Consider the following 13,317-nt stretch of genomic DNA (forward strand, 5'->3'; position numbering starts at 1 on the left):
AACGCCCCCCCCCCGCCCCGCCCCGCCCCGCCCCTCCTCTCCTCTGATTGGCTGAACCATTCGAGGCGTCGGTTAAACCGTGTTCGGCTCAAGAGGCTGCGCTTCCGGTCGAAAGTCGTACAAGATCCCGTTTGTTGCAGCTACTGCAAGTAAGTTAGCTCACAGGGCAACGCCGAAGCGGAGCTCAACCTAAACTGAGGCTAAGTTAATTCCCACCAGCGTTTTAATAAAATTAAAAGTTGACGACGATGGATGAGAAACTGCACACGGAAGTGGCGTTAGGGTTTGTGTTAGCTTGTGATGCTAGGTAGCTAACCCATGTTACAAAACAAACATTGTGCCTCTCGTTCTCTCATTTTAGTGTTTATTATGAACTGTGCTGAAACATGTGCTTTTTACACAAACTCGTTAATTATTGAGGCGGACTTAGCATTGAGAAAAACTTAACGTTAGCTGCCATAGTGGTATTTACTGAATAAGGTATGTTTTCATGTATTTACCCGTAATAAAGGACTTATACGTAGTAGATGCAAGACAAATGTACACTAATGTATATGTACAACAGCAGTCAGTACGAATATTACATCTTTAAATCATGAATTAGTATGCACATACACACACAGCACTTATTTACACAGATCTCGAGGTGATGTGTTCAATTTTGGTGCATTTAAAGTTGAAACTCTGTGTAACCCATCCAGGGAAAATGAAGAATCACTGCAGCAAGATTAAGCCCAATAACAGATTTATAACAGAGTAGATAAGTAACTGTCAGTCTCTAGTATAGTGTATGCACTGCGTTATTTGGATTTCCTGCAGGAGGGCGAGATTATCAAGAAGATGTAAATAAACATCTGTGTCATCAGTTTGTTTTATTCACTCTTTTCCCCACCTGCCAGCAATGGACCCCCACAGATCCCACAATCCCAACTCCAGCTTCCGAACCCACCAGTCGGCATTCAAAAGAGAAAGAGACGACTGTGGAAGACCATATAGTGAGAAGAAACACTTCAAACCGCAGCACCACCAGCAGAATCAGTCTGCGCCGACTCCCTGGCAAAACCCACTCGGCTCTCAGGGTTTGAGCACCAGAAGGGAGCAATATGAAAGAAACTTTCCTGTCTACAAACAGCCCGTTGAAGTAGGATGTTTTTCCCTGGACTCTAAGCGGAGATTCTTCAACGACAGCAGGCAGATGAGATACTACGTGGAACCTGACAAAAACCCCAACTTTGACCTGAAGGATGGATACAAGGAGCGCTACATAAAGAGGGATGATCGTGTGAAGGAGAAGCTGGACCACATCCTACGCTGGATCTTGGCCAACAGATCAAAGCTCAGCTCAAGGGAGACCACGGCTTCATCATGGTAAGTGTCACTGGTAGTTTAAAGGTCCAGGTTACCACAGACAGACACAACCACCTCTCACCACAACAGTGTTTCCCGTTGGACGCGTATTCTTTGATCAAACTCTGCTCTTTCCAGTGCGTTAGATGTTGATTTCGTGACATGGCGTGGTCACCTGACCAAGCTGCTGACCACTCCCTATGAGGCACGGGAGGGCTGGTTGCTGGCGGTCACCAAGTTCAAGGGCACGCTTTACATCAGTGAAGTGGAGACCGAAGCTGCTCGCAGGGAGCAAGAGAACCGCGCAGCGAGGCATGAAGAGATGATGTACTGGGGATACAAGTTTGAGCAATACACATGTGCAGGTAGGTCGGTTTATATGAAATTGTATTATAGCAACTGCATCATATTGATGAACTGCCTTACATCAACTCATCTATGATATTCTGCAAGCATATTGCCTCACAGTAGTATATGTAGTCATAGCTATGGAAGCCCAGGAAAGGAAAACAATAGGTGATATGCTCTTAATAACAAAAGATAATAAGATACTTTTTCTATAATGGAACAACATACATATATGCTAGATGTAGGATTACAGAGGATATCCTTCATAGAAAGATGGACACCGTTAGCGGAGGTACTGGGGGAACAGTTTTTTGTTTCTTTGATCATTTTAAGGATCATATACGGAGTAAGGAACTAGATGAAAGGTGATACCCAGAAGCAGTCTGCAGGACTTCTTTACACAATATACAGGAATTATTATTTATTTAAATTATTATTTTTAAAATAAATAATATGTATGATGTGTATATTGGACTGAATATATAGTGTTATTTAAATTTGTTTTGATTTATTTTTACGTTGAATTCCTTTAAAGGAAACTGTCAACCTATGTTGAAACATCTTTGATGGAAAAAAAAAACTAAATTATTTGTTTCTTTGTAAGTAAACCAAAGTTTAAAAAAAAAAAATCCAAATTTGTGTCTTTGTATCTAGCTGTTTTGACTTAGTAATCATAACTTTTAATACATTTTTATATAATAGTAAAATCATTTTGACATACAGGGAGTATTTTTATCATTTGTAAAATTACTTTTTCCATTTTCTAGCAGAAATGGGCCTCCATAGATACCAGTCCGTCTCATTATATTACATTTGACGCACAAATCCAAATCATATAAAACACATTCAGTGATGATCAAATGTTGAAATGATAATTCTTCACCTTTGTTGATCCCCGTAGATAACGTCCACAGTTTACCTGACCCGGGCGGAGTGGTGAACACCAATGAAGCCTTCTGCACCGTCGTACAAACTCGGCTCGCAGACCACAGACTGTTGTTCTCCGGTGAGGTGGACTGTCGGGATAAAGACCCCAAGGCCCCGGCTCCTCCCGCGTGCTACGTCGAGCTGAAGACCTCTGCTGAGATCTGCACCCCCAAACAGCGCAGCAACTTCCACAGGTAGATGATGAAACAAGAAAACATCACATATTTAACTTTTACGTGTCGTGCTGTTTGTCGGATATTTGATTTATCCAAAGTTATGCCGTTTTAAAGTGAGTTTTGCTCATTTTGGTGGTCTACAGGTTCAAACTGCTCAAGTGGTGGGCCCAGTCTTTTCTCCCTGGGGTCCCTCGTGTTGTGGCAGGCTTTCGGGATCACGACGGAGTGGTTGTCGGCGTGGAGACGTTTCCAATCTCTAAGATTTCACATCTCATCAAGGTACAGTGTTTTTTCTAATGAAAACATATTGGACTTTAATAAAAAGAAGCTCAAAAGATTCATTCTAAATATTTTTCTGTATCTATTCTGGACAGAATGAACAGAACTGCTGGAAGCCAACAGTCTGCATGAACTTTTGCTGTGATTTCCTGTCTTTTGTGAAGCGTATAGCTACTGAAGACAATCCAGAGTGAGTTGCGATGACAGACTACGTTGTTAACCTTAAAATATTTTAAGTTAGTGTTTGTTACTGAATCGTTATTGTTTCCCCTCTCCAGTTTAGTGTACCTGTTCTCTTACGAGCCCCACAGAGATGTGACCTACTCCATCCACACGGACTTCAAATATACCTTCCTGCCACCCTGGTATGTGGAGGAGATAACCAGTAGTCGAGACTCACACCATCAGTCCTGATTTACAGCCAAGACATCAACTGGGACTGTCAATTCAGACCTCCAATGGAGGATTATTTATGGTTTACTCATCCTCTGAGAGTGACTATGTGAATTCATTTTGTGTCACTGATCACTACTACATGACCCTCCAGAGATAGTTTCATCTTTTATTTGTTCAGCTGTAAGAATGAAACCATGTTTTTGTACTCTTTTATGTGGTGATTTTAAAACCCCTACAAGGAACTTTCATTTTATGATTCTGGCGTCCCCTGTGGACAAAACCGGTAGTGTTTCTACCACCTTGTTTCCTTAATGAGAAAAGGGAATCCGACCTGCTGCCAAATTTAATTTCATAACCAGTTAAAAGCTCCTTGTTGTTTGTTTAAATAAAAAACAGTACTAATGTCAATACTGTTTCTCAAACTTTATTATTCTTGAGTTATAACAATAATTTAAATACCAAAACAGTGGTATGTTAATGCTTAATTGAGACAAAATTAGAAAAGAATGTTTTAAAAAATCATAATGTAAATAAGTGAAGATGACTTCAAGTAAGTATTGCATCAGTTACAAAATATGTTCATGTAAACTGTAAAGACAAAATATTTCAGCAATGTCAAGTTCTGTCATTGGCAGAAAAGAAAAAAACAGTTATGAAGAAGACAGTAATTAACATCCACAGTGTAGTCCAGTATCTGTTTTATAACTAATAGTGACACATTCATGTTTGGGTTCCTTCTTTACTATTAAATAAAACAAGTTTCTTCCTCCTGGGACATTTTCTTTCGTTTGTTTTGCTTTTCACTTGCTGTCCTCAGATATTGCCATTTATTTTCTGGTACATATAGGCATTTATTACCTCATTTTAAAGCACAAAACAGAATGAAGTGAAAGCTACAATTTATACAGTTATACAGTCTGCTGACACACACACACATGTATGGTGTACCTGAGGACAGGAGGTGTGTGAGTAAGCAAAAAGGTCAGGGCAGTATCACCATTTGCAGCTAGGCTACACCACTGGCACAGATTCATACACAGGAAGGTGATGAACTCTTTAAATGTTATTTTACAAAGTAAAACTGAGTGCAACACCTTTTGTAACCATTACAACTCACATAAACAGATTTAACAACCAGTTTTAACACCAACAAAAAAAGTGAATCAAATGGTTTTAAAATGAAAAAATTCCAATCACCCAATCAGAGAAAGAGCACTGTGATTAACAAACGCGGTAAATTACTGCGAGCCCCGACTACTCTACACAAAGCAGGACGCTGAGGTAAATAAAGGAAGACACCTGCGTGATAAAATGTTCATACTGGCCGATACAATCATGAAGAAGGCAGCAGACAGTTGAGTGCATAATGGGTTAGTGTAAATCATCAACAGTCATTAAAGCTCAGTTCATAGTAGTTTTGTGATATAATTTAGCACCTACTGCAGTCTTTGTACACATGTAACTGTGTAGGCTTAAGTACTCTCATTCCTGTTTATATTACATTCATTTTTACTTAATATATTATGAATGTTAAAATTAAGACCTTTATGAGCTGGAAAAGTTTCTTTTACAAACATTTTACACACGAGTTTATAAATATGAAAGGGAGCTCTGCACTTCTCTCCCTTTCACTGTTGTTATAACTTCTAATTTGTGTGTAATAATCTCAAATCAGTACATTAAAAACATTTATCTGGCAGGAATTTCATGAGGTTTCTATCAAACTGAGTTAAATTCACAGTTAAAACATAAGACAGTATGTGAAGACTGGTCCAGTAGCTTAGATCAAGGCAATCCTCAGTAGCTAGGCGCCTTATTGGTCTCATCATTTGCAACAAACCCCCTCACTTTAAAAAGATTTTGGGAAACACGCTTATTCACTTTCTTGCCGAGATTTCGATAAGAATCAGAAACATTTTATTGACATTGGGTTATGTTTTAGTCACTGCTCTCATATCTGTAACACCTAAATATGAAGCTACCGCAGCCCGCTAACTTAGCTTAGCACAAAGATTGGCTCTATAAAGCTTATTAATTAACACGTTCTGAAACTATTTCAACTCGTCGTGAATTTTTGGTTTGAACTGGGATTTAGAAGTGCTGGTAGGCAGATTTAGTCGCCTTTCGACAAAGCCAGGCTAGCCGTCTCCCCGTTTCCAGACTTTGTCCTAAGCTAACTGGTGGTGGCTTCAAATTTATTGTAATGTTACATGAGTATCAATCATCTCCACTAACTCCAGGCAAGAAAGCCAAAAAGAGGATATTCCCAAATGTCAAACTTCTCCTTTTACAAGTTTTTCCAAACTACTTTTAAAATCTCAGCTGGTGTTTTTTATTTTCATTTTATGCTAAGATATGATTCAATGTTCACAATGATTAATTTAGCCTCACAAAGGTTAAATTAATTAAGATTGGAGCCACTTTAGCTCTGCATTCAACAAACTACTTACATCAGAAGAATCTTTTGAATACAGCCAAATCAAAGGACAAATACATTCTCATAACTTATTGGAGTTAGTGACACTAATTTGCGTCCCTTTACCTTGATAATCAAACTCAATTCAGCTCCTGTAAGATCACCAGAGGTTCACCAGTGGAGGCAATTAAGGCCAGTCTGCACAAATGGAACCAGTTAAAGGTTAAGAAAGAGAGTATATTAAAAGTATTACACCTATCCCTGGTTGTGGTGTATGTTTTGGGCAAGCGTGGGGATCTAATACTTGTACTGTATCCAGCCGGCTATGTGTTCACTGCTTCAGTTTCTTGTTCAGGCCCATGACTTTGAAGGTAGCAGCAGTGATCTTCTCATACACCACAAACATGAGGGCAGCCGTCAGCACTGTCTGTAGCAGCTTGGCCTCCAGGCCTTTGTACAGGCCGAGAACGCCATACCTCCTGCAATAGAAAGGGAACACATGTATGTCAGTGACCAGCTATCATAACATCTTCAACAGTGCGCTCACTGTGTCATGTGAATGTGTTTGTGTTCGTAGCTGCACTCACTTGATTCGATCCACGAGCAGGGAGAAAATGTTCGAGAGGCTTCCGATCACGCCGCCTTTGCCGTCACCTTTGTACTGGCCGAACTTAATGAGGAAGCATGAAGCAGGTTATGTTAATTCCTTGAGATGTGATGATTTCTTTTGCACATTCTCGTGAGAACCTGAAGATATTCTCCACTAACATCTGTATAATCTACAATATATATATATATCTTATATTTATTGCCTGTTTGCACCGTGGGTCCAAGAGGACTGAAATTTCATCTATGCTGTATGTCGTGCATGTATAGCATATTTGACAATAAAGTTGACTTGATAAAATAAAATAAAATATATAGTGATTACAGAGGGCTGCATTAGTTTCTAGCTCCTAAACATTAACTTCTGTGCATCGATGTGAAGTATAAATTGTTAAAAATGCTTTATTCTTCTCTTGCCATCAACAACACACATTAAAAAACATAATGTTAAAAATATAGTTGGAAAAATATCATCAATAAATCCCATGAAAAAACTAAACTTAAAGCATTGCTTCATCCATTAGTGCCTTCTGACTCTTCTACCCTGTCTGTGGCACACAAAGCCCATTCGTTCCTACTGATTGGACTATTTCTCGGTCAGTACCAGTCATTTCCTGGAGTTTCTACTGGTTACGGGGCAACCGGCCTGGACCAAAAAAAATAGTTGCCTGGCAACCAGCTGAGACCAGAACAGCAGAGTTTTTTCACTTTGGTTTCACCCAGTGCAACAGTGCTCATTGGTGTGTTTTCAACAGTTTTCGGACAACAATGGCTCATCATCATCATCATCATCATCATCATCATCATCATCATCATCATCAGGGGCACAGAGGAATAAGATCCAGGTTTGGCTACACAGAAATATCCCTTTTGTAGGATCAATTCATTGTTGCTGTCTGCTGTATTTTTATAAGATTTGTTGACAATAAAAAAAACATAAAATCTCCCCAGTGGCTAATGTGTGAATAATCAGAACAGTGAGAATAGTATATAAGATAGTATTTACCCTCAGGATGGCCTGAACTGTCTGAAGAGGATATGTTGCAGTGGTAGCGATGGCCTTGGCAATGGCTCCAATGAGAAAGATCTCTGCTGAGGATATCTGTGGTAGGAGGCAAAGATTTGAGTGTTATCCTAGCAAATCACTATTAGATTGATTTAAGTTTTCTACAAGTATGATTCAAAATGTAAAATAAACAGTGGCCAAAATGAAATGAAAATATTAAACAATCAATATTTTTTTAGCCAAACAAGCAGCATGGATCTAAGGTTGGCATTGTCTGTTCACCACTTTGATCCAGACTGAAATATCTCAACCACTATTGGATAGATTGCAATGAAACTTTGTACAGACATTAACGTTCCCCAGAGGATAGATCCTACTGAATTTGATTATCCTTTGACTTTGCCTCTTGGCCACCAGCAGGTCTAAATTTAAATCTGTCCAATACCCTAACATACGTGTAAAACTAAAAACGTTACTCCCATCAGCCTCCGCTGGACTTTTTTTTGTTTTGTGCCAATCAGCAACTCTCAGTGTGCTAACATGCAAAACTAAGACGGTGAACATGATCAACAAGTTAAAATGTCATTGTGAGCATGTTAATGTGCTGACATTAGCTCTCCCTCGGGCCTCCGGGAACCTCACCTACCAGTCGAACCTGTGCACCCACTCTTAAGTACAGCCGCACAGAGACACTAGCTGACTGCTGATACTCAACTGGCTATGTGAGGGGGCCATTATGGCAAAATGAGAGGAGGCCAGGGGCAGTTAATAAACAAACATTAATGTTATTAGTAAAAAATAACACAGTTAAACTAGTTTTAAACAGAGTGGTTTAGGATTGGTATGATGTGTCGTGTGTGATATAAGATTATTGAATTACCAGTTTTCATGATGTTAGCTCACATTATCTTGACTATAGCTTAAACAACAAATGAGTCAACCCAGTCGAAAGCGATTACTGCCGTTAGTAGTGTTCCATGCAACAGTATATTTCTTGTGTCCTCTCACCCTCTTCCCTCCTTTCCCTGCCCTCCTCTTCATGGCCTCATAAAACATGAACTGTACTGCCGGGTTGAGGACGAGGATGAGAGAGGGCAGAGTGCCGTTCCACAGAGTTCCCACGCCCTCATTGGCTATGATCTGCGAGAAAGCGTCTAAAAAGGGGAAGACAAAGGGTTTTACAACTGTGACGTAACAAACAAAAAAAGCATGTCTGAGCTGTTAAACTATGATACGTATATACATATCACACACCAAATATGCCCCTGTACTGGGTCTGCTGCAGGTCTTCGTTTCTGAACTTTGCTCCCTGCAGCTTCAATCGAGTATTCACCACCCACATGGGAGTAGTCAGGATCACATTCACCACCCCTGCGTGAGCAACAGATAGTTAGCTTCATTCTTTATTCTTAAAAGCATCTTGTAGAGTTTTTGACCTCAAGTATCTCTACGGAGCAGCTGTTTTATACACATAACTTTTGTTTGTTAACAAGAAAACTCCACAGGGCACCTTTAAATCCTTCACTTGATGGTTGTCATTATGTCATTACAAATGATTTGTTTTACTGTATGTGTGTGTGTGTACCTGATACGACCCCCATGAGCAGGTCTTTGCCGGGTCTGGACGTGCCTGGACCGGATGCCACCAGCTTCTTCAGCGTGTGGAAGGTGTAGAAGTAGACAAAGTTGGAGCAGCAGAGGCTGGAGATGACTGGTAACCAGCCCCTGTACAGAGACTGACTGGGAGAAGTGGTGGAGAGTCATTTGAATAGTGAGTCTTCAGTCATGTGGCGACACCATCTGCCTAAACAGCCGGTAATAGTTTAGATTAGAGCCAATTCGTATTAATCTGGTGATTACTCTCTCAATTAATCCCTTGTCATTAATCCCTCACAGTCCGAAACCTCCAAGTTAAATATTCATATTTGATAAGATGGAACCAGATCATTTTTTGCCATGTTTAATTTAAAAAAAGTAAATTGTTGGAGGTTAATTTGCTGTTGACCAACTGATTTATAAACTAAAAGTATCAACTCTAACAACAGGCTTTGGTTGTACTGCACAACACGATACTTACAGGCCTTCTTCCTTTGCTATCTCAGCCAGGATGATGGGGGTAGACTTAGCCTTTCGCTTCTCATCCACTGAAATACAAACAAATGTTGAAGGGCAAGATCAGTTCACTGGTCATGAGGAGTACTGCTCAGCCTACACAGCTGGACCGTCGGAATAAATAACACAGGTGATGCCATCGGGGCAGTGGTGGGAGAAGTATTCAGATCTTGTACTTAAGTAAAAGTAGCAATACCACACTGTAGAAACACTCTACTAGACTGTTTTCTTCAAGTAAAAAGTACAAAAGTATTGGCTTTAAAATAAACTTGAAGTACTAAAAGTAAAAGTACTCCTTATATAAGACGGCCCACTTAAGAATAATCTATATTAATGGATTATAATTATTGATGCATTAATGTGTACATCACTTTAATGCTGAAGCTGACAAATGATAACTACTTTAATTGCTTGGAAAGCTTGTAAATTTACAATAAAGGTTACTATACTACTATACTTTTTACTTTTTAATAATATAATCACCATTTATTTGTTGATTAGATTTTGTATTATTAATGTCAATCAGTAAAGTAACTAGTTAATACAGTTGTCAGATAATTAAAGCGGAGTAAAAAGTACAATATTTGCCTGAGGAATGTAGTTTAAGTTAAAGTAGCTCAACATTTAACTGAGGTGCAGTACTTGAATTGTTTTCCATCACTGCCTCAGGGTTATCTCAGCTTGAGTGGGAAGGAGGAAGTAAGAAAAGTATATAGGTTTATTTATATAGCACCTTTTTTTACATCAAATAGTGCTTCATAATAGAAAATACACAAAGATCTAATCAGCTGCTGTTTTTAATGGTGTCCAAAGTGTAGGTAGCTTGGCTCATGAGCTCAGCATATAGGCACTAGTCTGGTGCAATATTAAATGAGTGGACCACTCCTTCACCCTTCCTTTGGGATGTTGAAGTAAACCTTCACACTAAACACTCACTTTAGGGTTGCTGCTATCAGGTAACCTCTGTCCCAAGATGATAAGACCTCCAACTCACCCTGCAGTCTGCTTTTGGCCGTGTCCAAAGGGAAGAAGACGGTCATAGCTGTCACACTCCCCTAAAAGACAATGCACTGTAATGAAACCGACGACTACAAACAAAAATACTCACTCCACATGTTCTGCTACACCGCCAACAACACCGAGCTAGTAAGACAAGAAAACAGGCCTTCGTGCTTCAACAGAAAGTTATGACATCTCCTCTTATTGCGCTTTAATCTCTGCTCACCATTGCACCTGCCACAGCATGAACCAGAGTCTCGTAAGACAGGAGGCCGACAGCCGAGCCACCGTTGTCGGACATCTTTGCAGCGTCTCCCGGTCCGACCACACAGTCCAAACACCGGGAAGTGGAGAGAAAAGTGTTGAGCAATGTTTCCTCCCAGTCGCCATTCATTGGTGGAGCCGGCTTCTTCTTCTACTGCTACTTTTTCTGCGACGCTTCTGCTGCTCCCTGGTCTTCTTCTGTTGATGTGTAGCAAGGCCATAGAGGTGCGTCACAGCCACCTACTGGACCGGAGGGAGCATTGGATCAATACATAATGACAACAGAATAAATGAAACACAAGAAAGCCAGGCCAAATGGAAGATAATAAAGCTGAACTCATGTAAATTCATAATGCAAGCTCTGATTGGTCCCAAATATGGCGTCAGACTGGGCAGTGGGTTCCTCTACATGTCTGAGAAAGCAGAATGTGAATATCATTCCCTGTTTTGTTTTTTTTTTCTTGCTTTTTTCATCTTCTGTATGAAAAGTCTCTCAGCCTCTATGACACAAAGGGGCATGAGTAAAACTCAGTGCACATCAATCCCTCTGAAAGGCACTGGAATTTTCTGTGGTCACTGCAGGTCCCATCACTGCAATATCAGTGTGTGATGTTTCTGTGCTCTGGCAGAGCAGCTGATTACTAGTAGCCTACTGGTAAAAAAAAAACAAAAAAAAAACTTGCAACATCCTCTTCATTATCCCTCACTCAAAGAATAAAGTTTGGAGTCAAACTTCTTTCATAATTTTAATGATGTTTACTTATATTGTCATATATCAATACAGGGCCACTCTGAGGCAGTAACTTTTGTTTGTGTTCTTGACTCAATACATTTTGAGGATGTACTGAGATGGGTGTTGTACTGGACTGTACTTTATAATAATAATAATAATTAAAAAATAATAAACTTTAATTTATATCATCGTTCAGGAGCAAGTGATAAAGTGCTCAAACACACAAGAGAACACATTTTAAAAAAATATTGTGCAAACTTCTGTAAAAAAAAGAAAGAAAGAAAGAAAAAAAGCCCAACAAAAGTAATTTCACATTTGATATATTCCAATAATTGTCAATGGCTTTTTAAAATGCACAAACATACACTATATGCATCTTCTCCCCCAAGCCGCCCTAAATCGATTGACTGAGACCCATCCAACCACTCGGAGGGAACTACGAGAGAGAGCATTCATGCCAATGAGTCCTTTTTAAACGTATGTGCATGTATCACAGGCAGAGCGTGTTCCAGTAGTGTGTCCTGGAGACCGTTTCAGTAGGGTGTGTGGGTTGAGAGCGTTCAGTAGTGTTGTGTGAGAGCGTTTCATAGTGTGTGGTGAGAGCGTTCTCAGTAGTGTTGGTGTGCGAGAAGCGTTTCAGTAGTCGTGTGTGAGAGCGTTTCAGTAGTGTGTGGTGAGAGCGTTTAAGTAGTGTGTGTGGAGAGACGTTTCGTAAGTGTGTGTGCAGAAGCAGTTTCAGTTCAGCAGCGTGCTTACGAGTTTCATACATATCGGTGAACACGTGGCGCCGGGGCTGCTTTTTTTTAAATCCCTGGTACGGGGCTCTACAAAACACCGACAAACCACCGATTTTTCTGGTTATGTGAGCTACAGGCACCAGTCTACAGTGCCCCTGTGAATTTCATTATTCCATTAACTGAATTACGGGTCTCCGCACAGTGATTTACCCTGCCAAGCCAGAGCCGCCCCACTAGTGGCGGAGTCGTTGACACATTTATTAGCTGGGCCCTCAGGGGCAGTGAGGCAACCGCATCATACCAAGTTTTCATTTTATCATCACGTGCCAATGCTGGATAATAAACTTCTTAATTTTCCAAGCACGGCGCCACCCTTGTGGGCTATGCCTTTGAACCTGTGCACGATGCCTAAGCGAGAGACATGGGGCAACCTAATGGACCAACAACTTCGGTGTCAATCGGACATACCAATGTGGAGAAATTGGTCCACTTTCCTTTTTTTGAGTGAAAAAACAACCAGGAAGTTCTAATCTTTATACATGCTTATTTTTTGAATATCAAAAATTCTTGAATTACTATTTTTATAACACGGTCCACAGATGCTAACGCTGAAACATTGTTGCCGCGAATCGAGAAAGCGCAATGGATGGAAACACCGAAAAGTAGTTCTGTGGACATTTCGCGCTGTAGCGGTGGAAAAACATGTGGCCCTAATATGGGGCAGATTCAGCTCCATTCACCGAACGCATGGGCTATAGGTTTTTAATGTGCACAACAAACTATGCAGGAAGTTATTTAGCCCTTAACGCATTTTTTATGACAGTACGCCCACCCTAGTGGCTGACCCGAAACCGACCACATAAATTATCCCTTTGGCACCATACTGTTCACGGGGGCAAAAATGCCACGCGAAGGGGGCCAAAAAAATGATAGGTAAGAAGAAATCGAACAAAACACAATAGGGACTCCAG

At 40.3% G+C, this 13,317-nt stretch overlaps 2 protein-coding genes across 2 annotated transcripts; one reads left to right on the top strand and one right to left on the bottom strand.

Moving 5' to 3' along the window:
- The first annotated feature begins 65 nt into the window (after positions 1-65).
- On the top strand, positions 66-4,248 carry dxo (decapping exoribonuclease). The gene is made up of 7 exons (XM_035655311.1): positions 66-149; positions 900-1,368; positions 1,486-1,712; positions 2,597-2,816; positions 2,942-3,077; positions 3,173-3,267; positions 3,356-4,248. Exons 2-7 carry the CDS (start codon positions 902-904, stop codon positions 3,489-3,491), a joined length of 1,281 nt encoding a protein of 426 aa, XP_035511204.1. The 5' UTR covers positions 66-149; positions 900-901; the 3' UTR covers positions 3,492-4,248.
- Positions 3,884-11,119, bottom strand: LOC118323360 (peroxisomal membrane protein PMP34). Its single transcript, XM_035655312.1, has 9 exons — positions 10,839-11,119; positions 10,608-10,668; positions 9,579-9,645; positions 9,087-9,241; positions 8,756-8,872; positions 8,510-8,655; positions 7,502-7,597; positions 6,477-6,559; positions 3,884-6,368 (listed from the first exon to the last, which is right to left on the bottom strand). The coding sequence occupies exons 1-9, from the start codon at positions 11,004-11,006 to the stop codon at positions 6,221-6,223; spliced, it is 1,041 nt and encodes a 346-aa protein (XP_035511205.1). The 5' UTR covers positions 11,007-11,119; the 3' UTR covers positions 3,884-6,220.
- Between the last annotated feature and the right edge of the window lie 2,198 nt (positions 11,120-13,317).

The sequence above is a fragment of the Morone saxatilis genome, unplaced genomic scaffold (genome assembly GCF_004916995.1).
Source record: "Morone saxatilis isolate NCDOM2014 unplaced genomic scaffold, NCSU_SB_2.0 Contig14, whole genome shotgun sequence".
Classification (NCBI taxonomy): domain Eukaryota; kingdom Metazoa; phylum Chordata; class Actinopteri; family Moronidae; genus Morone; species Morone saxatilis.